Here is a 25,372-nt window from a genome sequence, read left to right on the forward strand (position 1 = left end):
AAAAATGGAAATACCTTATTTGCATAAGTATTCAGACCCTTTGCTATTGATCATCCTTGAGATGTTTCGACAACATGATTGGAGTCCACCTGTGGTAAATTAAATTGATTGGACATGATTTGGAAAGGCACACACCTGTCTATATAAGGTCCCACAGTTAACAGTGCATGTCAGAGCAAAAACCAAGCCATGAAGTTGAAGGAATTGTCCTTAGCGCTCCGAGACAGGATTGTGACGAGGCACAGATCTGGGGAAGGGTACCAAAATATGTCTGCAGACTTGAAGGTCCCCAAGAACACAGTGGCCATCATTTGGAACCATCAAGGCTCTTCCTAGAGCTGTCCGCCTGGTCAAACTGAGCAATCGGAGAAGGGCCTTGGTCAGGGAGGTGACCAAGTACCCTATGGTCATTCTGACAGAGCTTTAGAGTTCCTCTGTGGAGATGGGATAAACTTCCAGAGGGACAACCATCTCTGCAGCACTCAGGGCTTTATGATAGAGTGGCCAGACAGAAGCCACTCCTTAGTAAAAGGCATATGACAGCCCACTTGGAGTTTGCCAAAAGGCACCTAAAGACTCTCAGACCATGAGAAACAAGATTCCCTAGTCTGATGACACCAAGATTGAACACTTTGGCTTGAATGCCAAGCGTCACTTCTGGAAAGAAACCTGGCACTATCCCTATGGTGAAGCATGGTGGTGGCAGCCTCATGCTGTGGGGACGTTTTTCTGCGGCAGGGACTGGGAGACTAGTCAGGATCAAGGCAAAGATGAATGGAGAGATCCTTCAAGTCTCTGAATGTCTATGTGTGGCCCAGCCAGAGCCCGGACATGAACCCAATCTAACATCTCTGGAGACACCTGAAAATAGCTGTGCAGTGATGCTCCTGAGAGGATCTGCAGAGAAGAATGGGAGAAACTCCCCAAATACATGTGTGCCAAGCTTGTACCGTCATACCCAAAAATAGTTTATGCTGTAATCGCTGCCAAAGGTACTGAGTAAAGGGTCTGAATGTTTTTGTAACTGTTATATTTCTGTTTTTATTTGTAAGAAATTTGCTACAATTTCTAAAAAAATATTTTTGCTTTGACATTATTGGGTATTGTGTGGAGATTGATGAGGGTGAAAAAACTATTTAATCAACTTTAGAATAAGGCTGTAACATAACAAAATGTGGGAAAAAACTATTTAATCAACTTTAGAATAAGGCTGTAACATAACAAAATGTGGGAAAAAACTATTTAACCAACTTTAGAATAAGGCTGTAACATAACAAAATGTGGGAAAAGTCTTGCACGCCCAATTTTTCAGTTTTTGATTTGTTAAAAAAGTTTGAAATATCCAATAAATGTCGTTCCACTTCATGATTGTGTCCCACTTGTTGTTGATTCTTCACAAAAAATACAGTTTTATATCTTTATGTTTGAAGCCTGAAATGTGTCAAAAGGTCGCAAAGTTCAAGGGGGCCGAATACTTTCGCAAGGCACTGTACCTATCTGGCCCGACAGGACCTATCTGACTGTCTGGCCGGCCGGACCTACTGATCTGGCCGGTCGGTCGGAGCATGCTATCTGGGCGGCCATCCACCTGACAGGTGTGGCATATCAAGAAGCTGATTAAACAGCATGATCATTACACAGGTGCACCTTGTTGTTGGGGACAACAAAAGGCCCCTCTAAAATGTGCAGTTTTGTCACACAACACAATGCCACAGATGTCTCAAGTTTTGAGGGAGCGTGCAATTGGTATGCTGACTGCAGGAATCTCCACCAGAGCTGTTGCCAGATAATTGAATGTTAATCTTTCTACCATAAGCCACCTCCAACATTGTTTTAGAGAATTTGGCAGTACATCCAACCGGCCTCACAACCGCAGACCATGTTTAACCACGCCATTTAACCATGCTCTCCGGCTTCCTCATCTGCGGGGTCATCAGAGAGGGGCGAGGGGGGATTCTGAGGAGTATTTCTGTCTGTAACAAAGCCCTTTTGTGGGGAAACACTCATTCTGATTGGCTGGGCCAATGGGATCAGCACTTTACATGTTGCATTTATATTTTTGTTCAGTGTAGTTGGCATGTTAGCTAACCCAAATCTTAACCCTAACTAACCTTAACTCTTTCATTTCTTAGCTAGCATGTAGCTAGGGTTACTAGGTGATCGTGTTATGCGCCCACCCATCCTCCCCGACCAACTTCCCTCCTGTCGTTTCTGTCTTAATTACTGTCTTTATCTGTAATTTAAATACTCTGTGTGTCTGTCACGAATTTCCAATAAGCAATTAGTGTCTATTTCTCAGAAATCTGTTATAGTGGGTTGACATGGTTATCAGGCCTATGTCAATATTTGCTCATAAAGGAATTTCCAACGCCATTTCTTGCATAATACATTTTATCGACACAAAAAGATCCAACCATGTCGAACTAACAAATTATCTGTTGGCATTTATAAAATTGTACCAAAACTTCCTGCTTCCATCAGCCCTGTCGTAAATTGTTTTATGCGTCAGTTAATTCATCCGCATGAAATGGTTGGTTAGAAACCTCCTTCGTAACAACATCAACTCATAAACTCACTGCATGGTCCATAGTACACCAATTATTAGCTTGATTTACATCCAATTGGTGACAGATTTTCATGCAAATATTCTAAAATCTGCATAAAGAAATATGCACATTCTTCCACCAGAGGTGTTTCCATCAAACTGAATTGTTGCTGATCAAATATTGTGCGTGATGAAGTGCACATAAAAGCACTTTTGTTGTTTCCTTGTAGGTGTAACGAAGATGCAGGAAGCACAGTCGGTGAGTTTAATAAAAACAAACAGAGTGAATAAACGATCAAGAGTAGCATCTGAACATGAACAAAGGAACAATACTGCCTGATGGGTGATAACAACGCAGTGCTAGATTAAGAGGGAGTAATCTGGGTAGTGATAAAGTCCTTGAACTCTACTGATAGTTTTGTTGCAAAAACTGTTGCGATAAAAATACTGTACAAAAATATAAACACAACATGGAACAATTTCAAAGATTGTACTGAGTTACAGTTCATATAAGGAACTCAGCCAATTAAAATTAATTAATTAGTCCTTAATCTATGGATTTCACATGGCTGGGAATACAGATAAGCATCTATTGGTCACAGATACCGTAAAAAAAAAGATAGGGTGTGGATCAGAAAACCAGTCAGTATCTGGTGTGACTACCATTTGCCTCAAGCAGCGCGACAGATCTCACCTTGCATAGAGGTAATCAGACTGTTGATTGTGGCCTGTAGAATGTTGTCCCACTCCTCTTCAATGGCTGTGTGAAGTTGCTGGATATTGGTGGGAACTGGAATGGAACACGCTGTCGTGCACGTCGATCCAGAGCATCCCAAACATGCTCAATTAGTGACATGTTCAATGAGTGTGCAGGCCATTCTAACCCTAACTCTAACTGGGACATTTTCAATTTCCAGGAATTGTGTACAGATCCTTGCGACATGGGGCCGTGCATTATCATGGAGAAACATGATGTGATGGTGGCAGATTAATGGTAAGGCAATTGGGCTCAGTATCTCATAAGAGTATTGTGTTCATTGTCTGTAGCTTATGCCTGCCCATACCATAACCGCACCGACACCATGGGGCAAACTGTTCAAAACATTGACACCACATGATGCCATACACGTGGTCTGCGGTAGTGAGACCGGATAGAGGTACTGCCAAATACTCTAAAATGATGTTGGAGGCGGCTTATCAGTGGTGTAAAGTACTGTCATGACGTTGGCCTGGGGGGTAGGTTTATGACAGTCATAAATACCTTTTCCCCCCTTTTTCCTCTCTCTACCCTACTGATGTAACACTTGGTTAACATAGAGATTCTGGGAACATCAGAAGGTGGGGGGAAATGAAATATATTCTGACCAACTGACCATATGCGGTGGTACTTAATGAATATGATGTCAGTTCAGTTGTCATTTGAGACATTGTCATCAATGATAAGATGACATAAACTCTACAGTGGAAAGTCTACACATCAGAGTTATCGGATTCACATAGAATTGTTGTTCAATTTAAATGTTTGAATATGAAATTATTTGTGATGGGATGAAATGTGATTTTAGCTTCTAAAATGTGAGATTTGGGTTTTCATAAGATAGGGCTCTGCTCAATCAGTGGCCCGCCCCTGTGAAGGGACATGGGCTATAAAACTTTTCAAACACGCCCTCCTCTCCCTTCCTATATAAGGCCTTGACGATAATATAACCTCCTGTTCCGAGGACGTGAGGACGACGGTCCGATGTCAGAATGGTTCAGATAATAACTACAGAACGAAGCCAACATCAGTGTGAGCTTTGGTTGCGAATGGAAATAACTTGGAACTCTTATTCACTACAGAAGTGAAACGAGGGTTAGGAAGGAACAGACAGAGTATCCCGTCTATCACACAACAACATTACTACAACATATCCAATTGACAACCAGAGACATTCTTCAAAGGACCAAGGACTCCTTTGGCCAACACGGCCTTCCATCTAGCACCAATCTACCGAAGCCCAGCTCAGAGTAAATATTTATTGCATTTTCCTTTTCCAAATGGGCGGTAATTTAGAATGCACAAGATACTGTATTTATGATAGCACAGCTTCGCCCTTTGTTCCTCAGTCTTCCCGCTCTTTTACCCTCAAACCCAGCCCCTTTTCTTTTGTGTAAACAGCTGTCATATCTGTTCCGCCCGCCAGGGACGTTTTCCTTTATGATATCATTTGTAATCAAGTTACGATTTAAATATGTGTATGTGTAATTCTGTGTGATTAGTTAGGTATTTAGTAAATAAATAATTAAACCCAATTTTGTATTGCTGATTCAAATTGTTAGCCAGGGTTCGTGCAGATAACCAAGAATTTACAACTTTCAGATGAGATTGAATTAAGATGACGATTAACATTGACTGCTATTGATGTAAAATATTACTAGGTCTTTAAGAGTTTATTCGGAAGATAACAGCTCTATAAATATTATTTTGTGGTGCCCGACTCTCTAGTTAATTACATTTACATGATTAGCTCAATCAGGTAATATTAATTACGGATAAATTATTTTATAGAATAGCATGTCATATCACTTAATCCGGCATAGCCAAAGACACGACAGTACTTAAGTAAAAATACTTTAAAGTACTATTTAAGTTGATTTTGGTGGTATCTGTACTTGACCTTACTATTCATATTTTTCCAAACTTTTACTTCACTATATTCCTAAAGAAAAGTATGTACTTTTTACTCCATTCATTTTCCCTGACACCCAAAAGTACTACATTTTAGCAGGACAGAAAATTGTCAAATTCGCACACTTATCAAGAGAACATCCCTGGCCATCCCTACTGCCTCTGATCTGGCGGACTCACTAAACAAAAATGCTGTGTTTGTAATAGATGTCTGAGTATCCCCCCCCCCCCATAAAAATGTAAATACATTTTTCAAGACTTGTACTTTTACTTTTGATACTTAAGTATATTTTAGCAACTACATTTACTTTTGATACTTTAGTATATTTATAACGAAATACTTTTAGACTTTTACTCAAGTAGTATTTTCCTGCATGACTTTCACTTTTACTTGAGTCATTTTCTATTAAGGTATCTTTACTTTTACTCAAGTATGATAATTGACTACTTTTTACACCATCTGCGGCTTATGGTAGAGAAAGGAACATTCAATTCTCTGGCAACAGCTCTAGAAGACATTCCTGCTGTCAGCACGCCAGTTTTACGCTCCCTAAAAACTTCCGACATCTGTGCCATTGTGTTGTGTGACAAAACTTCACATTTTAGAGTGGCCTTTTATTCTCCCCAGTACAATGTGCACCTGTGTAATGATCATGCTATTTATTCAGCTTATTGATATGCCACGCCTGTCAGGTGGATAAATTATCTTGTCAAATGTGAAATGCTCAGTAACAGGGATGTAAACAGATTTGTGTACAACATTTGAGAGAAACATGCTTTTTGTGTGTATGGACATTTTCTGGAATCTTTTATTTCAGCTCATGAAACATGGGACCAACATATTTTTCTTCAGTGTAGCAAACTTTCCCATCCTGGCTTTGGCGTATGCTCTCTAGGTTTTAATAATTGGCAGCCAAGCACTGATCATCAGGTCACCAGCATTCAAATATAAGGCTACCCTTGATATTTATTTGAAATACGTGCCCTTAACCTCCATAAGTTATGAAGTTATGAAATAAGTTATGAAGCTCATCATAACTTATTGACTCTAACTATGAACTATGCATACTTTTACACGTCGTGGTGGTTGTACAATGTAACATATCTTCACATAACTCCTCGGCTATTTGATCAATATTTGCGCATAAATGTGTTTCCATCACAGTTGTCACATCTATTTCACCAACCCAAAAATGATCCACACTTTTCTAACAGACCTATTTTGTTTAGTCGACATTGGAACATTTTACAGACAAATTAGCTGTTTCCATCAGCCCTGTCAGGGCCTCAACCTACTGTTGAGAGTTCAAATAGTAGAATACACAAGGTGCAATTTTGAAGTTTGGTTGTACAACAGCAGTTTTTCTCTTGTTATGCCATTCACTCAATTTGTCATGTCAGCGAACAATTTTTAGATTGGTAAACTAGTCTAGACAGCTATCTAAACTTATAGTAGTCATGGCTGAATACCGACCAGGCACGCAGGGCATGCACCCAGGGGCCCTGACCTCCAGGGGCCCCCATTGGTTATCTCTCCGCCCCATGGCAAAATGTGTAGAATTGCAGAAAGATTGCTTTAAAACTGCAACATTTTCTATTCTCCCCTTGGCAAAATTTGTAGAATTTACTTTGACATTTTTTTTTTTCTACACTATCAAAATTGGGGCCACTAATATGTTTTTCCTGTGAGATGTGGGGGGACCCCCAACCAAATCTTGCATTGGGCCCCAAAAAGGGCTTTATGCATGTATGACTGAAAAAAAGAATCTGCTAAATGTCATATATTATTTGTATTATAATATTGTATCACTATTTCAAAACATGCTAATTGGTGTCAGTTGAACACCAAGGAAATGGTTTGTTTGAGAGTGTGTGGGTGTGTGCATAGATGTGTACTCTCCGTGAGAGAGTTTGTGTGTATAAAGGGAACTCTAATCCTAGGCTTAATAAGAGTTGTGTCTCATTTTATGCCAGAACACTGTCATTCTAAAATGTAGCATTAATCTCTCTATGTGTGTGTGAGTGCGTGTGTGTACGCACATGTGCTCAATAACCTGTTCCAGTATACCACTCCTCATCCTCAGCATTGAGTGTGTGTGTGTGTGTGTGTGTGTGTGTGTGTGTGTGTGTGTGTGTGTGTGTGTGTGTGTGTGTGTGTGTGTGTGTGTGTGTGTGTGTGTGTGTGTGTGAGTGTTCAATATTCTGTATACACCTTTACATTGAGGTGACAGTGTCTCCTGTAGCCATTATGTCGTCACTAGGTTTTGTCCAGGTGTGAATATAATCGACCAAGGTTATCAACCTCCTTTAAAGAAAAACAGACCGAGACAGAGGCTGCTGGGGTCCAGTGTTGAGTTTCCATGCTGAATACCCTGCCTGTCATTGTTTATTCTGGACACTCCATCTCTGTAAATGTTCTACTGTAGAAGTGATAGCCATTTCAATATACAGTATTTGCACATCAAAAAGCAGAGCATCATAAACTGTCACTGTGTTATCATGCTTTTAGGATTTTACAATACTTGGCCCTGAATGTAGCCTTAATAAATACCCTGACCTTGTTTTTTAAACTGGTGTGTGTGTACATGTGTGCCTGCGATGTGTGTATACTAGGCTGTGCGTGTGTGTATTGGTGTGTGTGTGTGTGTGTGTGTGTGTGTGTGTGAATCTGTTTAGGATGTATTTCCTCTGCCTGGCTGTCACAAGCTCAAGCTACCCTGAATTCCCTCAAAAACACTGAAGATGCTCCCACTTTCTGTTTTTTCAGGGCATTCCCATGACGACCCAGTCAGCTGTCAGGAGTGTGCAGAGCTGGACCAGGATCTGGAGCTCATTCATATGCATTTGTAGGATCTTAATTTGAGCCAGTTTGCTACAGCAGGAAAATAATCCTGTAGCAACAGGAAATGTGAATTATTATGTGGATTATAGTTAATGGACAATTTTGTAGGGGTTGATATATTTTTCAGAAATGGAAATGGCAAACTTCTAAAGTCTTTTCAACCCTCAAATACACAAAATTTCTCCTGCAACGGGGTGATCAAATATAGATCCTACATCTGTATCTATTCAACTCATCTGTTTATTTATCTATTTGTTTATCTATTTGTTCGCAGATTCATATTTTCGTTCGAATCTGGGCCGTGCATAAACGGGATACGATAGGCTTTTGAAAATGTAGCTCAGAATGTTCTTTTGCGTTGATCACCCATGTCTATCTCTATCCCACATTATCCCTTAATCTCTCTCTGTGCTGTGTGGGAGTTATAGGGTGAAGTCTTCAGCTTTTCATAAATGTGCAGTGAAGAGGACATTATTTCTTGCAAACAGATCTTTCAGAAGTTTATTTGTACAATTAAAGCAAAATCAACTTGCCCATATAGAAGAAGTCACCTTTGAGAGTGTAGTCTCTGCCATCACCTGTAAAAAGGTAGCCTATTGAATGCAATGTGCTTTCATTTATGATCATGGATAATAACGCATTGCTTTGTAAGAAACATACTGTATATAGTTAAGAATATTGCAATTAAACCTCAATTGAGAACGAAATAGTAAAAGTATCAAGTTTGATTTTGTGTAAAATAAATAACTCAACTGTTACACTTAAAATGTTGAATGCTCCCTGCATTGAACATGGAATTAATAATAAATAGACAGTGAATATTTGATACAGAGGAAATACAATTTGTATTGTCTTTCAACTCAAAATGTGTACTGGTGGTTGTGTAGTAGAAGTGGTAGTAGAATATGTACAAATATAGGTGATTGGAATGGTTGGTGGTAGGTAGCTGAATTAGTCTCTCTATTAGTGGTAGTTGTAGCTAGAAATAACAATTCATAATTGAGAAAATAGTATTTTTCAGCACATAATGCACTTCAGTTATATACTGGATTCTGGACTCACCTCTTGGATGCAGAATAAACTCAATCTAATTAACCAAATAGAAATATCAAAAGAAAAACACTCTATTTGTTGTCCCTTCCAAGTGCTGTCTATGTATGTTTTAAATCAAGGGCAGTGTGTAGCTGGTAGAACTGTTGCCACACTGTTATAGCAGTCAACTACAGTAGATGCCAGTGGCATGACATGCGTACAGTATCTACGAGTATTGTTACTGAACTCCTTAGGCATCTGCCATGGTATCTTCAACCCAGCAATCTGCACAGTCTTGTCCAGGCTTAACAGTTTTAACTTAACTCTTCTGCCAATAACAGCAGACAGGTACCAGTGTCAATACAGTGACAGTATATAAGTGGGGACCAGGTTAGTATATCAGGGGCGTTTTAACTGAAATCCTCAGGTATCTGCCCAGGTATCCTGAAGCCAGCCGTCTGCTGCCCAGTTTGGTCCAGGGTGTTCCTGGGGCTGGATGTGCAGGTAAAGCTGGCTCTGGTCTCCACCGTACAGCTGGTTCTCTGGAGGAACTGCAGGAAGTTCTCGTGGGCCGAGCCCTCGTGGCTGCTGGATATGGCCAGCTCGACGGGCCTGACAGAGTAGCAACGCCGCAGCTTACACAGCTCCTCCCTGATCTGGCGGTTCAGCAGCCCGTAAAAGAAAGGGTTGACGGTGAAGGAGGAGTACGCCAGCCAGGTGACGGCCTTCTCTAGGTCGGCGGGGATCTTGGGCTGGTTGTTGATAGTCAGGTGCAGGTGGAAGGAGAAGTAAGGCAGCCAGCAGAGCAGGAACTGGCCCACAATGACCACCAGGGTGAGGGCGGCCTTGCAGCCACCGAAGGGCCTGTGGTGGTGCAGCCTCCTGGGGGCACTGCGGGTGGTGATGATTGTGGTCTGGCTGTTGATGGAGTCAGAGCGGTGTTTAGGATGACTGGCCGTCCAGGATGGTAACGGTCCATGCTGTCTAGCCGCCATGCGGGCCACTTTATAGACGTTACTGTACACAGCGAAGATGACCGCAGCAGGCAGGCAGAAACAGGCCACTGTGAAGAGGACAGAGAAGGCCCGGCGGTGGCTGCTGTGGCTCCAGTGCAGTGAGCAGTGGGCGGCACTGATGGAGCTCAGGCTGCTGTAGCTGGGCCAGCCGAACACAGTGGCCAGCCCCAGCAGGCCTGAGGCCACCCAGACCAGGACCATGACGACTGTGGCCAGCTTCAGGGTCATCTTCACCTCATAGCGCATGGGGTGGACAATGTAGTAGTAACGCTCCACGCTGATGGCCGTGATGGTGAAGATGGAGGCTGTAATTCATATCAAACTTTATAAATGGCTACACACAGTACAACAATCAATGGAAAGTGATAAAAAGAAACAGAAGAGACTATAAATAAGAGATGAATATAAGAACATAAAAAACATAACAGTAAACCCATTGATTGATTAAAGGCCATGTGTCCAAAATGGCACCCTTTCCACTGTATAGGCCTAGAGCACTACTTTTGACCAAAGCTCTGGTCAAAAGTAGTGCACTATATACAGAATAGGGTTTCATTTTGGATGCATCCCTAAATTCTGTCTGTCCCTTGTACTGTACCTGCGATGAGGAACACGTTGAGGAAGACGTATACCTGGCACTCCAGTACTGTGAACACCACACTGGCGAAGTACGGCGAATTGGACACAATGCCCAGGGGCATGAGCAGTACGGCACATAGCAGGTCCACCGCACACAGGTGGCACACAAAGACAAACTTCCTGAATTGAATGGAATTAACTGTATTAATCCCCAGAGAGGAAACAATATACACATGATACCTTCACTACAACAAATGTAATTTACTGATGTCTGGTGAAACAAGTAGAATACATGAGATACAGTACCTAAAATATTTCATAAATTAAACTCTAATTCAAGAGTATAAGCAATAGAAACAAGGGAATTGCGCATATAAAATCAGTGCATTAGAAAGTCATAGTTCTTATCATGGATCTGTTTGTTTAAAATCTGGTGTATGTTTAACCTGCCTGCTGGCCAAAATGAGGACCACAACAGAAATAAATGGTTAAATGTTTTGGATTATCCGTGTTGATTATGCATTGTGGTTGAATTGTGTTATTAACTGGTAAAAAATAAATGAAATAAAAAAGTACCAAGTACCTGAGGTGCGGGGCCTTGACCACCACCACCAGCACGGCTGTGTTAGCCAGAAGGGCCACCATGTTCAAGGTCACCATGAACAATATCCCTGACAGGTCCTTGAAGCGGGTCTGGGCGTTGGGCAAGGTGCCCAGCTGTTTGCTAGGGGCCGAGGCGAAGGGCGACCCCAGCCCCCACCGCAGGCTGTCATTGGCTGTAGTATCACTGAGGTTGGGAGTCAGAGGTGAACCAGAGTGTTCCATAGTTCACAATGAGAGTTTCAGAAGAGACATAATGAGCGTTCCATTAGGCCTAGACCCCATCTTTCACTGTGGTGGGCCAGGTGATTCATTCTGCTCAGGAGTCAAACATATACTACTTTTCCCTGTTGGAAGAAAAAAAGACGACGACATCAACAAATTGGGAGTGTTTTTGGGGATAGTTTTGTATTCACAGTAAATCATCATAGACCAGGTTTTGTAGTTGAAAACAACACAACCACTGATATCAAAGTTTACCACTGCAAAAGCCAGCCAACAGTAGCTCAAAGTTATTTAATGTTTGCATGCATAAGCTTAGTTAAACCCTGTTCTGTTTTAATGATTGCAATGTCCCACTTAATACTGTCAAGGGATAATAACAACAATTGTATGTCAAATCCACAATGGAAGTGACATTTTTCTGTTATTTAGGAATATGTTCTGTTTTCATTTTGTACACTGTACATTATTCCTTGTGTTCACAAGTATCCATAATAAACCCATCTATGTTGTTACTGCCTATTAGTTTCAACACAGTTGATTGGCACAGGTGTCTACCATCTACCCGAAAGCTATGGGAAAGGACATCTATAACATTTATAATATTATATTAGAATATTTATTTTAAAAAAGGATGCTCTCTCTCCATCTCCCTCCCCTCCCCCACTCTCTCTTTCTGTACGAGGAGAGGAGGACAGGGACCTGATCAATAGGAATAATTCATGGAGGAGAGGACACCCTCTCACTCTCTCTCTTTTCTCCTCCATCCTTCCCTAACCTTTTGAAATGAGAGATAATGAGCTTGCTTGTTTTAGCAATGCAGCTGCAGGGGACTGACCCTGTTGATTAGTATGAACAGCTTACTGATCGCTGCAGCTGTACACAGCCCATCTGTAAATAGCCAATCCAACTATCTACCTCATCCCCATATTGTTTTAATTTACTTTTTTTAAACTCTTTTGTACACCAGTATTTCTACTTGCACATCATCATCTGCACATCTATCACTTCAGTGTTAATTTGCTAAATTGTAATCACTTCGCTACTATGGCCTATTTATTGCCTTACCTCCTTACTCCATTTGAACACTGTCTATAGATTTTCTATTTGTTTATGTGTAACTCTGTGTTGTTGTTTTTTGTTGCACTGCTTTGCTTTATATTGGCCAGGTTGCAGTTGTAAATAAGAACTTGTTCTCAACTGGCCTACCTGGTTAAATAAAGGTGAAATATATCTATTTTTTAAGTATGTGCCCTGTGTCAACCTGCCTGTGTAGGGCCATGCAATCTCTTACCAGGACAGACTTGATCTCCTGATCCCAGCGACACACACAAAGCCACTGCTCTTCTACCCAGACTACATCAAAAACAATATAGTTCAATGAACACTGTCTTTTGGTAACATGAATGCACAACATAGGCCCAGTCACATTGATATTTCCCATGCTCCTGTTCAAAATGTTTCTCAGAGGCTGTGGATGTCTGTTTGTAACTTTGCAGGTAGTGGATTTCCTGTACCTCTAAACTTAAATGTCAGGCATAGAGTTACATCAGGTGTGTGACTTCAAAGCAACTTTATCTCCATCCACAAAACTCACATATTATGCCGTGATCACACACACACAGTCACCTGAATCACTGCTGTGCTAGGAGCATCATCCATTTCCCAGAACCTATGACTAATGCATTATGTTCTGTCTTATTCCCATGTCTTCCAGACTACCATACTAGACCAGTGCTTCTCTACTGATGCTCTCTGCCCCTGAAATCTGCTCTGGTGTCCGGACAACAGATTGGCATGCCATGTTAACTAGGCAAGTCAGTTAAGAACAAATTCTTATTTTCAATGACAGCCTAGGAACAGTGGGTTAACTGCCTTGTTCAGGAAGTTTTGTTCAGGGGCAGAACGACAGATTTTTACCTTGTCAGCTCGGGGATTCAGTCCAACGCTCTAACCGCTACCTACCGCCCCACAGCACAGGAAGGAATAGTCAGTGCATGTACAGTACAGTCTCGTGTGCGTTATGTAAGGTTGTCCCCGTTTTCATCCTGTCCTAGTATTACTCCTGCATACAGAATATGGTTTCTCCTTTAGGTTTCTGAACTGGCCATTTTCAGCCATGCAATAGCATTTGGTTGAATATCACTACATTCTTAGCAAAATTACTTACTAAAAATATTTTATTTAGAAGTCTACTTCACCAGTAAAAATTATGATTTTCTTAAAATGTCTAAACTCGGACAATTGAAAATGACTGTCAGTTACAGAAGTGCAAGAGGGTATTCACAAGTCTATGTACTACAACAAGTGATCTAGTATCATTTGATTGAAATGAAAACATGTGCCACAAATAAATCACACCTCTATATATGAGACATTCTCTTTATGTAGCACAGCAGGAACATTGTAGTTCACATCACTCTTCTAGACTGTTTACTGTATTGATTAAACGCTAAGAGTTTTCATATATCTAAAATCTAATTACACAGTAAGTATCTATAGTATTTATTTCAGTGTCTACCAGACACAAAATCTAGGTAATAAATGACTTTAAACCACAATAAACCTTTTTGATTTAAATAATTTAAATCAAATCAAATTTGAAATCATTAAATCACTACTCACCTGACATGAATTGTGTGTATCATAAATCCTTTATAAAATCCTCCTGTCACACTTTCACTTCATTCGAGTTAAAAGGGTACAACTACCTCAGAAGGTGCTGGTGTTTTCTGTTCAAGTGGAACTCTATTACAGTATGTCCCCAGGCCAGCTGTGAGGCTCTGGTGTCTGGGTCGGCTCCAACAGACAGTAAAACGGGTGCACCTGTTCCTAACCATACAGACTTTTCTTAGTACCCATCAAGCTCTCGAGTTGACCCCAGGGACAACTCACTAAGGCTGGCTGCTCCTTCTAATACCCTGGTTCCTGGCAGTCTTGGTCCTTGGGTTGATAAGTATCCCTGATGGATGGATGTCCTATGGGAAGGACTTCTGGGTAGGACCGGTGAAGGTGTCAGAGGAGAGTAGTGATAGACTGATAGATGTCGACTAGGGTCCTCAGATAGAACAACTGGCTGGGGGAGGGGCTAGCCATAGGTCACCGTTAGAAGCACATCAACAGAGGATCATTGGTGAGGATGCTTTTGTGAAACCACACCCACCCTCATTGTCCCGCCCACACTCTGTTTCTCTCATCTCTCAGTCAGTTTATGGCTGTGATTCCTCAACCTACACACACACACACACATATATTTTCTGTCCTCCTCCTGTCCCTCCAGGACTGCCCTGGGTGCTAAGAGTACAGACACACACAGTTAGGGGTTTAACATGTTTTTTTTTATATATATAAAAAATGTAATTTAATAGCATTAGTGAAACCAGATTGGATGTTGTGGGAATCAGAAAGACATTTATTTAACAGGCACAATCATTATAGAATAATGTGTTGTTAAGGCTACTATGTGAGTCAATCTATCACAAATGTAATCTATAATATGTGTAGTCTACAGTACTCTTAAATCATACAAACAAACAAAGTCAATATCCTTCTGATCAAAAGTAACATCAACCAACTAAACTGTCTAAACACTGACATCTGTTGGTGGAATAAAACATTGCACTTACAGGACAGAATACAGTAATTGCAATGTAAACAATTGTGTGATTATAACCTGGTATTTGGTTATTTAAATTTTTTTGAATGGAGATTTAACGGATCCCAAGTCTCTTCTTCAACAGTTTGTCTTCATTATTTAACTTTGTTCTGACGGCAGCTCGAATCGCACTGTAATCCACACCAAACTTTATCCTCACGTGATCTAGAAAAAATATAATTTAAACATGTATTATTGATATCTTTTATCATTAGAAATAAAAAACATACAGCGCCTTCAGATTCAGATCTGTGTCACTGTCCCACATACAACACACCATAATATGAAAGTGTAATTGTGTTTTTAGACATTTTTACAAATGAATAAAAAATGAAAAGCTGAAATGTCATTGGTCAATAAGTATTCAACCCCTGTTATGGCAAGTCTAAATAAGTGTTGCTTAACAAGTCACATAATACAGTTCCTTCACAAACTTTTTCCACATTTTGTTGTGTTACAGCTTGAATTTAAAATGTATGAAATTGAGATTTTGTCACTGGCCTTCACACAATACCCCATAATGTCAAAACAAAATAAAAACTTTTAATTTTTTTTTTACAAATTGTTAAAAAATAAAAAACTTAAATGTCTTGAGTAAATACAGTCAGGAGTAAAACTGTACTTAATAAGCCACATAATAAGTTGCATGGACTCAATAATAGCAATAATAGTTTTTTAACATGATTTTTGAATGACTACTTCATCTCTGTACCACACATATTCAATGATCTGTAAGGTCCCTCAGTCAAGCAGTGAATTTCAAACACAGAATCAACCACAAAGACCTGGGAGGTTTTCCAACGCCTCGCAAAGAAGGTCACCTATTGGTAGATGGGTCAACATAAAGAAAAGCAGACACTGAATATCCCTTTGTGCATGGTGAAGTTATTGATGACACTTTGGATGGTGTATCAATACACGCAGTCACTACAAAGATACAGGTGTCCTTCCTAACTCAGTTGCCGGAGAGTAAGGAAACTGCTCAGAGGTTTCACCATGAGGCCAATGGTGACTTTAAAACAGTCACAGTGTGTAATGGCTGTGATGGGGGAAACTGCGGATTGATCAACAACATTGTAGTTACTCCACAATACTAACCTAAATGACAGAGTGAACAGATGAAGTCTGTACAGAATAAAACTATTATAAACATGTATCCTGTTTGCAATAAGGCATTAAAGTAAAACTGCAAAAAATGTGCCAAAGAAATTAACTTTATTTAATGTATACAAAGTGTTATGTTTGGGGCAAATCCAACACAACACTGAATATCACTCTTCATATTTTCAAGCATGGTGGTGGTTGAGTTTTTTTAGTATAAACATAAATGGAATAGAGCAAAACACAATCCTAGAGGAAAACCTGGTTCAGTCTGCTTTCCAACAGACACTGGGAGACAAATTAACGTTTCAGAAGGATAATAACCTAAAACACAAGGTCAAATATACACTGGAGTTGCTTACCTAAACCACACTGAATGTTCCTGAGTGGCCTAGTTAACGTTTTGACTTAAATCAGCTTGAAAATCTATGGCAAGACTTTAACCTAACTAAAGCATTCTATGAATATCAGCACAACTGGACAGTTTTAGTGTTTTGGGAACCTCTCTCTCGTCATAGCCCCACAACCTAAAGAAACATTCTAGGAATCTTCAAAGAACAGACTAAATATGTTCTGGAAACATTATTGTAACATCAGGTGAATGTTTTTTGCACCCTAAAATAAACATTGTAGAATCATCCACACAACTGGATAGTTTATGTGTTTTGGGAACATATATTTTGTGACGTCCCCACAATGTTCTCACCATACTGTTTTCACAACCTAATGAAACATTCTGGGAACCTTTAAAGAACAGATTCAATATGTTCTAATCATCAGCACGACTGGACATTTTTTTGTGTTATGTGAAGATTTGCAGCGAACTAACAAATGTTCCGGGAACTTTCACAGAACCAATTTTAGTTTGCTGGAATGACTTTCCCTCGGGAAAGAGGTCCTCCGACCTCAATGAGACAACCTGGTTAAATTAAGGTTGAATAAAAAAGACAGCAATAAGAAATAGACAAAGTACAGTACCTAGAAGGCCTCTCATGATGTCAGGGGGAAGTTGAGGTTTCTGGGTTTCCTCTTTGGCGATGTTACACCTCCTGCCCTGCAGACTGTGTGTGCCCAGCGTCTCCCTGTCAAACAGCACCATCAGCATGGCTGAGATGTACTTCTTGAAGTCCATGATCTCTGAGATCCCCTTGTACAGATTCCTCTGCACTCTCAGACCCCCGGGGAGGTGGATATAGTTAGCGTCCTGATAAAGTTAAAGACAGAACTGAAGTGTCCATTGTCAGAGAACATTGCAAAGTTTATTTGTCAAAGACATATCTAGTTTTATTTTAGAGAGATACTTTAATTGAATTGCTGTATTTTATGGCCAGCAATGTTTGGATATTGTGTATCTCCTTTCATCAGAAGCACTCCTAGCCTGGTTAAATTAGACTGCATGATGCACTTACCATTTTTTCAGCTGTAGGTGGAGCATTTGGTCTGGTTTAACCCGGCTAAAGTAGTCCTAATGCCATATCTCAGGTCGTCTGTCTGAACCCAGGCAAACATGAGACTATATACATAGTTTTCTTGAGAGGACAAGTTGAACGTGACAGTAGCAGCAACTACATTGTAGAATGGCCTGATGGGGGTGGTGACCTCACCTCTACCTCCTGTGACACCACCTGTGACATCTGAACTGGCACGTCCGCATAAGAGATGCTCTGCCCCTCACAGCTCTCTGGGGTGACAGCATCATTCACAACATCATTCACATCATTCCCCTGCTGCCCCCGGGCATGGTCCAGAACAGTCCTCAGGTCATGGGCAGTGTGTCTCATCTGGGTCATCAGGTCATTCATCTCTGACAAAGTATTACAAGAGAGTATTACACACTCAGTGTACAAAACATTAGGAAAACCTTCCTAATATTGAGTTTCCCCCCCTTTTGTCTCAGAACAGCCTCAATTTTTATGGGCATGGACTCCACAAGGTGTCGAAAGCATTCCAGAGTGATGCTGGCCCATGTTGACTCCAATGCTTCCCACAGTTGTGTCAAGTTGGCTGGATATCCTTTGGGAGGTGGACCATTCTTGATACACACGGGAAACTGTTGAGTGTGAAAAACCCAGCAGCGTTGCAGTTCTTGACACACTTAAAATCATCCCTACTACCATACCCCGTTCAAAGGTCAGTCTGCATCATGAAAAGAGAAGGTGTTCCTAATGTTTTATACACTGTGTATATAGACCACTCATGAGCAATCCCCCTAACTGATCAACCTTTTCCAATTTATATTTTCAAGATAACTGAGAACATTGGCAGGTCGTTCATCTCTGACAAAGTATCAGAAAATAATCAGCAACACCCATTTGACCAATGAAAATCGATTATTCAGTCAAGCCATGTTATAAATATAGATAATCAGCAATCACCCTAACTGATTAGCTTACCTTTTTTCAGTGCATCATTGCAAGATAACGGAGTACATTGACAGTGGTGTTTAAAATACTTAGAGTATCTGTCCTGATAAGAAGTATTTTTAAAAGTTAACACTAAAAAAGTTTAAGGTTGACACCAAAAAATTGTCTATTTGGGTAACTTTGAATACCCATTAAATACGATTCAATGAACAATTAGTGTAGTTTTACAACATACCTTTCATCTGTTTCAGTTCCCTCTCAGCCAGCTGCCTGCATCTGCGCTCATATTTCAGTTCTGCTTGGAGCTGATCAATTTTCATCAGGAGAGTTATGGTGTCGGTTCTCGTTTCAGGACTTTGATCGTCTTCTTCCTCGAAGGTGATTGGTTCACCCTGAGAGAGAAACAAAGTACGACACCGTGTAAAATACAGTACAGTTACTACAGCACATCAACCATACAGGATATTGCACATGGGCCATAATCCTTACTGATACTGCAGGGTGGAAAAGTAAGGGGTAAAGTATTCCGTGAAACAAATTAAATTAGATTGTAACCAGTGGTGGTAATCTGCAGTAATTGTTAGTAACTGATAATCAATTAAATAACATCTCTCACCTCTATGGGTGAATATCCATCATCTGGTATTCTGTACTTCTCCTCTATTACCTCACCAAAGTCCTCCAGAGAATGATCCATGCCAATCTTCATCATTTTGACAGAAGAGCCTGTGTGGACACTGACAGAGTGTGTTGTTGTTGCTGCCCGTTTTGGTGCCATTACTCAGGTGGGCAAACGCCCTGATGAAATATATAACACAGGCACAGAAAATAAGTACATTTGACTAAATACACACACAAAAAAAAAAATCAGGTCTGGAGCACTATAATTGTGTTTTTGAATAAATAAAATATAAATATTGAAACTGTACATTACTTTTTTCCATCAACTTTTAAGACCATTAGCTTCACATTGGGATTATATTTAAATAGGTTATTACTACATTGATGATGCTGTATGCGCTGCAATAACGTTAGCCACAAAGAGACTCATCTCTGTGGACGCCATATCAGGTCCTTTATAGGACGTGAGCTCTGCGCTGGCAGTTTTTTGGCATTTCCCAATATTCTACAAATTAGCCAATTTCAAGCAACACATTACAGATTTTAACACATCATATTACAGCTAACGTTACCCACCTGTGTATTCAATTTCGTTGCTGAGATCGCAGTGAGACTGGATGGAAATCTTTGTCAGTACATGGAAAAGTACTAGCTGGTACTAGCTAGTAGCTAGAGGAAGTAGTACTGCAGTACTGCGGTGTATTTGGTCGCATTAAGTATTTCAGTGTGTGCTTGATGGCAGTGAAAATATATTCGATTTTTTAAATGAAACGAGATAATTCCATTTTTTTAGTTTTGTGATTAACATGTTACCTTAATGTAAAATCATTATTTCATCCTTTTAATTATTTACTTGGTTTAACTGCGTTCTGGAAGGAACCATTTGTCAGGATCACATCTTTTGGGGAATGATTTTCCCCTGCACAAATTTCCTTCTGAACAAGGCAGGTCTTTTCAGCCAATCAAATTTAGACTTTAGTTCCTACTTGCTCAGGGATCCAGTGAGAGCTCTGTATTTGTGGGCGGGACAAACAGATGCCGTAATATTATCCAATCAACACCTCCATTTCAAAACGTGGGTCTGAGGTGGAGTCTATAGTTTGGTTGAATCAGAAGAGAGAGAACCCATGTGGGTCTAATGTTGATTTGCGTGGTCAAAATGTGTGCTAACTAGTGTAAAGGTTGACTAACTCCGAAGCACTGTTAAAACAATCTAAAGAATATAATCATGTCGTCTTTCTTTATAAAGAAAAAAGGACCTCCAAAGGTTTTCAAAAAGAGCGAGAATTCAGCGGGTTCCAAACGAAAGGTAAGGAGGTAGTTAGCTAACGTTAGCTAGCTATCTACGTAACTATTACAATGATGGCTAAATTAACTTTCTTCTGATCTGTGATGCTTGTGTGTTGGTGGTTTAGAATGATGGAGACACTGGAAACAAACTCAAGAAGAAGCTCAATTCAAAGCACAATGAAGAAATCTCCAGCGACTCTGAAACTGAAGGGTAGGCTTACTTACCCAGTGTAGTTGACTGGCTTCACAGATAGCTATCTAAGTTGGCGAACAAACTGATTTTATTTAGAGCTGTATGAGTTGAAACAATATATTTATGTAGCCCTGCAGTGCACAGAAAAAGGAGGGCCAATGTCGAAGAAGAGTTTGATGAAACTCCACAGGAAAAGAAACTACGATTGGCCAAGCTCTACCTTGACCAATTGAGGGATGAGGGTAAGGGAGTAACGTTAGCTAGCTTCTGTAACTATTAATTGAGCTGTGCTAAATAGTTTTCATTAACTTTATATTTAAGTGCTTATTTGGAATCTGAAGCTTCACTGTTCTGTCTTCATGTCTTATCAATAGAAGAAAAGAAAGCAGAGGAAGAGTCTTTTGAGACTGACCTGATAGCTGGAAGACTTCAAGAAGAAGTGGTAAGTGTACTAGCTACAATTTGCAATGCTGATTATAAACTGGGTGGTTAGAGCCCTGAATGCTGATGGGTTAACAGCCGTGGTATATCAGACCGTATGACAACATTTATTTGTACTGCTCTAATTATGTTGGTAACCAGTTTATAATAGCAATAAGGCACCTTGTGGGTTTGTGGTTTATTGGCCATATACCACACCCCCTCATGCCTTAATATTTAATTATAGCCCTAAAATATGTCACAAGTCCTTTTATGAATATGGTATTGCCCTATAGTGAACACATTCTCTTTTCCTCAGCTTGAACAGAAAGGAAAGCTTCAACGGATGGTTGCAAAAGATGTGAGTATCTTTGTTGGGTGTCTCTGTGCATGTCCATCCAGTATCCACACAGTGAGTTTTTTTATGGCCCATAGTGTGCTGTGTAACCCAAAGGCTGTGCTCATTTTGTAGGGCACATTGAAAAAGTGTTTTTGATTGGACCTACCCATTTCTGTCCACTTCTGTTTTGTGCCTACTAAACACAACCGCTGTGTTGTCATGGTTTTCAGCTCCTGCCACCAGACACGTCAGAGATTCGTCTGTTGAGAGGCCACAAGCTGCCAGTCACCTGTCTGGTCATCTCTCCTGATGACAAGCACATCTTCTCTGCTGCCAAAGACTGCTCCATCATCAAATGTGAGTCAACATTTATATTTGTTTGTTTACTTCTCCAAAATAATCAAAGATAAGTTTGATGTTTTACTGAAATAGACTGTGCAAAATCACTCCCATGCTGCCTGAAATGCAACAGTCAAAGTGAGCTTACTTATGTATTCTCCCATTTTCTTCTGTAACTGCAGGGGATGTAGAGAATGGTAAGAGACTGCACACAATAGCTGGTGGGAGGAAAGGAACAGAGGATCGCCATGTTGGACATACAGCCCATGTCCTGTGTATCTCCATATCGTCGGACGGCAAGTACCTGGCAACGGGAGACATGAATAAGTTGATCATGATTTGGGAGGCGGCAACATGTAAACACCTGTACAAGTTCACAGGACATAGAGGCCCTGTGTCGGTAAGCTCTTCTTGCTTAAAAATGTGTTTTCTTTTAAATTCTTTTTTTTGTTGCACCGTCTCTCAAACTGGGCCATCTATTCTCCACAGGGCCTGTCCTTCAGGAGGGGCACCCATGACCTGTACAGTGCCTCTCACGACCGCTCCATCAAGGTGTGGAACGTGGACGAAAACGCCTATGTGGAAACCCTGTGAGTAGCTGACTAGTAATATCCATGTGTTTCTTCAGGTTGGCATGAGAATTGTGTTTGTGTTTTATTGACTGTGTCTCTCCCTAGATTTGGTCACCAGGATGTGATCACGGGGCTGGACAGTGGGAGTCGGGAGCGCTGTGTGACTGCAGGGGGGAGGGACCGCACTGTGAGGGTGTGGAAGATTGCCGAGGAGTCCCAGCTAGTGTTCCATGGCCATGAGTGAGTCTTCCTGGACTCCTTTCACTCTCTTTCTCTGTATTAGTCAGTCTCACAACACTGTATTGTCTCTGTTGGTCCGAGAGTGTATATTATCCTTGTGTGTTAACCTATTGGGATGCTCCTCCCACTCTCGCTCAGGGGCTCCATCGACTGTATCCAGCTCATTAACGAAGAACACATGATAACAGGTGCTGATGATGGGTAAGTGTGTGGCTTTATACTCCACTAGGTGTCATCGTACTCCACATCTGTAGAGGTTCTGTAACCACTTCTCTCCAAACGGAACAGGATGGTATATTACAAATGTTTTCATTAGTCAAAAAATATTTTATCTTCCTCACCTCAGTTCCGTCTCCCTCTGGAGTGTGAACAAGAAGAAGCCCCTCAGCACGGTGAAGGCAGCCCACGGTCGGCATGGTGACTCGGGGCTGGAGCAGCCCTACTGGGTGGCAGCCGTGGCGGCTCTGCAGAACTCTGACACCGTAGCCTCAGGTGCCAACTGCTGTGCGAGTCACCAGCTTTATAACACGCATCTTTATAACACGCATCTTTATAACACGCATCTTTATAACACACATCTATACACGCATCTTTATAACACGCATCTTTATAACACACATCTATACACACATCTTTATAACACACATCTATACACGCATCTTTATAACACACATCTATACACGCATCTTTATAACACACATCTATACATGCACACACAGCACTGCAGAACTATTGACACTAGCTTCGACTGAGTCCTCTTCACCAGCTTTGCTATACACCATCTCACCTATACACATCTGTAGACACCCTGTGTGGGTTATTAGTAATGATCAACCCCAAACTTCCACCTCTCCTTGCTATAATGTGTACTGTAAACTTATAGTGTGATGCTCTACATTAGTGCTCAATCCTTGGTCCTATACTCCCCCCTCCATATTTATTTGGACGGTGATGCTAAATTTTGTAAATTTGGCTACTCTAACAACCAAGTTTGTAAAGTCAAAAGCTTGATGTAGTCATTGCGTGCTAGGAATATGGGAGCAAATACTGAACTTTTAGCTACGTTGTCCAAATTCTTATGGAAAAATAACTTCTTCAAATGGGGGGGGGGGGGATTTTCTAAACAGATACATGTGTTAAAATACTGTACTGTCACCTCATATAAAACATTTGATCTCAAATCCAAAATGCACTTATTTTTAGCTTCACTGTACACATAAATATGGGAGGGGTGTATTAGGCATTGACTGCTAATATTGACCTGCCCAATTGATGATGCTGGAATTGAGTAACTGTTGTCACTTGACAGGTTCACACAACTCTAAGGTGCAGCTGTGGAAGTGTGGCCAGGGGTTCCGTCACCTGGAGCCTCTCTTCAGCATCCCTGTGGTAAGCAAGTCCCAGCTACACTGCTCCATACCTAATACACCCATAACTTGCGTTACAGTCAATCATTGTGTAGCATGACAATATGTGGTAAACACCATTGGATGTCATTTAGACATTACGCATTCAGCCTATGTGTATGATCAACTGACTAGTACAAGTGTTCTGCACTAAAACATCTGTCTTCTCACAAAAGTTTTTTCTGACTGTCTCCTCTCTCTTGTAGCCTGGTTTTGTCAACAGTCTGAAGTTCTCCAGCTCTGGGAAGTTCCTAGTGGCAGGAGTAGGACAGGAGCACCGGTATGTACCCAGCTACTTACCTGTCATACAGAGATACAGCCCAGAGCGCACTTACTATCATTATATTGATCATGTGCTCTGGGCCTACCCTTTGCGTTAAGCCTGTTTTCAGTGTTCTGTATGAAAGTAGTTGCAATGAGGAGAGGTGCCCACAAGGTGGCACTTATTTCACTCCCTCGACTGCTTGGGGCAGTGATGACAATACCTCCTTCCATGTTTTCTTATTACAAGATTAAATGGCTTCTTCGACTGCGTTCACGTGCTAGTTGAAAATTCGGAAATGTCAGACTTGCTAAGTCGTTGTAGACAGGATCCCGCGGGAAGTATCAGAGTCACCCAATGGGTAGATCTACGCAAATAACTTGCAATCATTTTAACTCGGACACATACTTATATCATTTTACGCATAACTTTATTCATGAAATATCTGCTTTGTCAATGATCTTCGTTTTTGTTAACAAAGTCTTTGTTGTCAGGCTTGGTCGGTGGTGGAGACTGAAGGAAGCAAAGAACGGACTCTACATTATTCCTCTGAAAAGACAACAGCCAGAGCAGGAAGGGGTCCAGAATGGAGAAGAGAATGGGGTTTAGTTGATCTATGTATGCCTTAGATTTTGTAAATTAAATTCTTTACACATGCTATTTGTGTTACATCTATCAATTAACTGCAGTAAACAGTTTCTGAGGGGGGGGGAACTTTTACAAATTTCACTTGAGGACTAGAACCGTTTTTGTGCTCTTCCCGCATCTAATTTCTTTGTGCAGATGGGCTCCGATTCCGAGTTAAGCGTTCTTAAATGCTATTTGTTTTGGGTGGAGAGAATAAATGAAGGTGTTTCTACAGATATGCCATATTCTGACGGTGACTTAATTCCCTAATAATTTCACCACCTTTACGCATGAGGAAACTATGAATAAGGTCTCTCGAAGTGGAAAAAGTATCTAAGAAAAAAAGAAAGAAAGAAAAAAAAAACATTCTGCATGCACTGTAATTTACAACTTGGTAAATGATTAAGGGAATTGTAAATGAGGGGGGGGGGGGGGGGTT

The 25,372-nt window shown here is 40.8% G+C and overlaps 3 protein-coding genes across 3 annotated transcripts; 1 reads left to right on the top strand and 2 right to left on the bottom strand.

The window, feature by feature from the left end:
* Window positions 1-8,529: 8,529 nt before the first annotated feature.
* Window positions 8,530-11,629, bottom strand: LOC110528347 (putative G protein-coupled receptor). The gene is made up of 3 exons (XM_021610357.3): window positions 11,266-11,629; window positions 10,702-10,862; window positions 8,530-10,408 (listed from the first exon to the last, which is right to left on the bottom strand). The coding sequence occupies exons 1-3, from the start codon at window positions 11,505-11,507 to the stop codon at window positions 9,498-9,500; spliced, it is 1,314 nt and encodes a 437-aa protein (XP_021466032.3). The 5' UTR covers window positions 11,508-11,629; the 3' UTR covers window positions 8,530-9,497.
* Window positions 11,630-14,820: 3,191 nt separating this feature from the next.
* Window positions 14,821-20,181, bottom strand: LOC110528348 (uncharacterized). Its single transcript, XM_021610358.3, has 6 exons — window positions 19,821-20,181; window positions 19,240-19,421; window positions 18,859-19,015; window positions 17,865-18,064; window positions 17,239-17,464; window positions 14,821-15,324 (listed from the first exon to the last, which is right to left on the bottom strand). The coding sequence occupies exons 2-6, from the start codon at window positions 19,399-19,401 to the stop codon at window positions 15,215-15,217; spliced, it is 855 nt and encodes a 284-aa protein (XP_021466033.1). The 5' UTR covers window positions 19,402-19,421; window positions 19,821-20,181; the 3' UTR covers window positions 14,821-15,214.
* A 128-nt stretch (window positions 20,182-20,309) lies between these two features.
* Window positions 20,310-25,169, top strand: LOC110528349 (U3 small nucleolar RNA-interacting protein 2). Its single transcript, XM_021610360.3, has 14 exons — window positions 20,310-20,553; window positions 20,660-20,745; window positions 20,857-20,969; window positions 21,102-21,169; window positions 21,467-21,508; window positions 21,718-21,844; window positions 22,009-22,226; window positions 22,316-22,416; window positions 22,504-22,638; window positions 22,777-22,839; window positions 22,985-23,130; window positions 23,948-24,027; window positions 24,251-24,324; window positions 24,801-25,169. Exons 1-14 carry the CDS (start codon window positions 20,473-20,475, stop codon window positions 24,913-24,915), a joined length of 1,449 nt encoding a protein of 482 aa, XP_021466035.2. The 5' UTR covers window positions 20,310-20,472; the 3' UTR covers window positions 24,916-25,169.
* The last annotated feature ends 203 nt before the right edge of the window (window positions 25,170-25,372 follow it).

Source organism: Oncorhynchus mykiss, chromosome 7, assembly GCF_057628025.1.
Source record: "Oncorhynchus mykiss isolate SJ-2025 chromosome 7, ASM5762802v1, whole genome shotgun sequence".
NCBI classification, from domain to species: domain Eukaryota; kingdom Metazoa; phylum Chordata; class Actinopteri; order Salmoniformes; family Salmonidae; genus Oncorhynchus; species Oncorhynchus mykiss.

Bases quoted from the DNA above. Each gene is read 5' to 3' on its own strand.
- LOC110528349 (XM_021610360.3), top strand. From the start codon at position 20,473: ATGTCGTCTTTCTTTATAAAGAAAAAAGGACCTCCAAAGGTTTTCAAA. The intron at 21,845-22,008 runs GTGAGTCAACAT...CTGTAACTGCAG, and splicing joins AGACTGCTCCATCATCAAAT to GGGATGTAGAGAATGGTAAG. The intron at 24,325-24,800 runs GTATGTACCCAG...CTTTGTTGTCAG, and splicing joins GGAGTAGGACAGGAGCACCG to GCTTGGTCGGTGGTGGAGAC.
- LOC110528348 (XM_021610358.3), bottom strand. From the start codon at position 19,401: ATGGCACCAAAACGGGCAGCAACAACAACACACTCTGTCAGTGTCCAC. The intron at 19,016-19,239 runs GTGAGAGATGTT...TTTCTCTCTCAG, and splicing joins ATGGATATTCACCCATAGAG to GGTGAACCAATCACCTTCGA. The intron at 15,325-17,238 runs GTACTGTACTTT...TATTTTTTCTAG, and splicing joins CATCATGAGAGGCCTTCTAG to ATCACGTGAGGATAAAGTTT.
- LOC110528347 (XM_021610357.3), bottom strand. From the start codon at position 11,507: ATGGAACACTCTGGTTCACCTCTGACTCCCAACCTCAGTGATACTACA. The intron at 10,863-11,265 runs GTACTTGGTACT...CATTCAATTCAG, and splicing joins GTCAAGGCCCCGCACCTCAG to GAAGTTTGTCTTTGTGTGCC. The intron at 10,409-10,701 runs GTACAGTACAAG...TATGAATTACAG, and splicing joins CAACGTGTTCCTCATCGCAG to CCTCCATCTTCACCATCACG.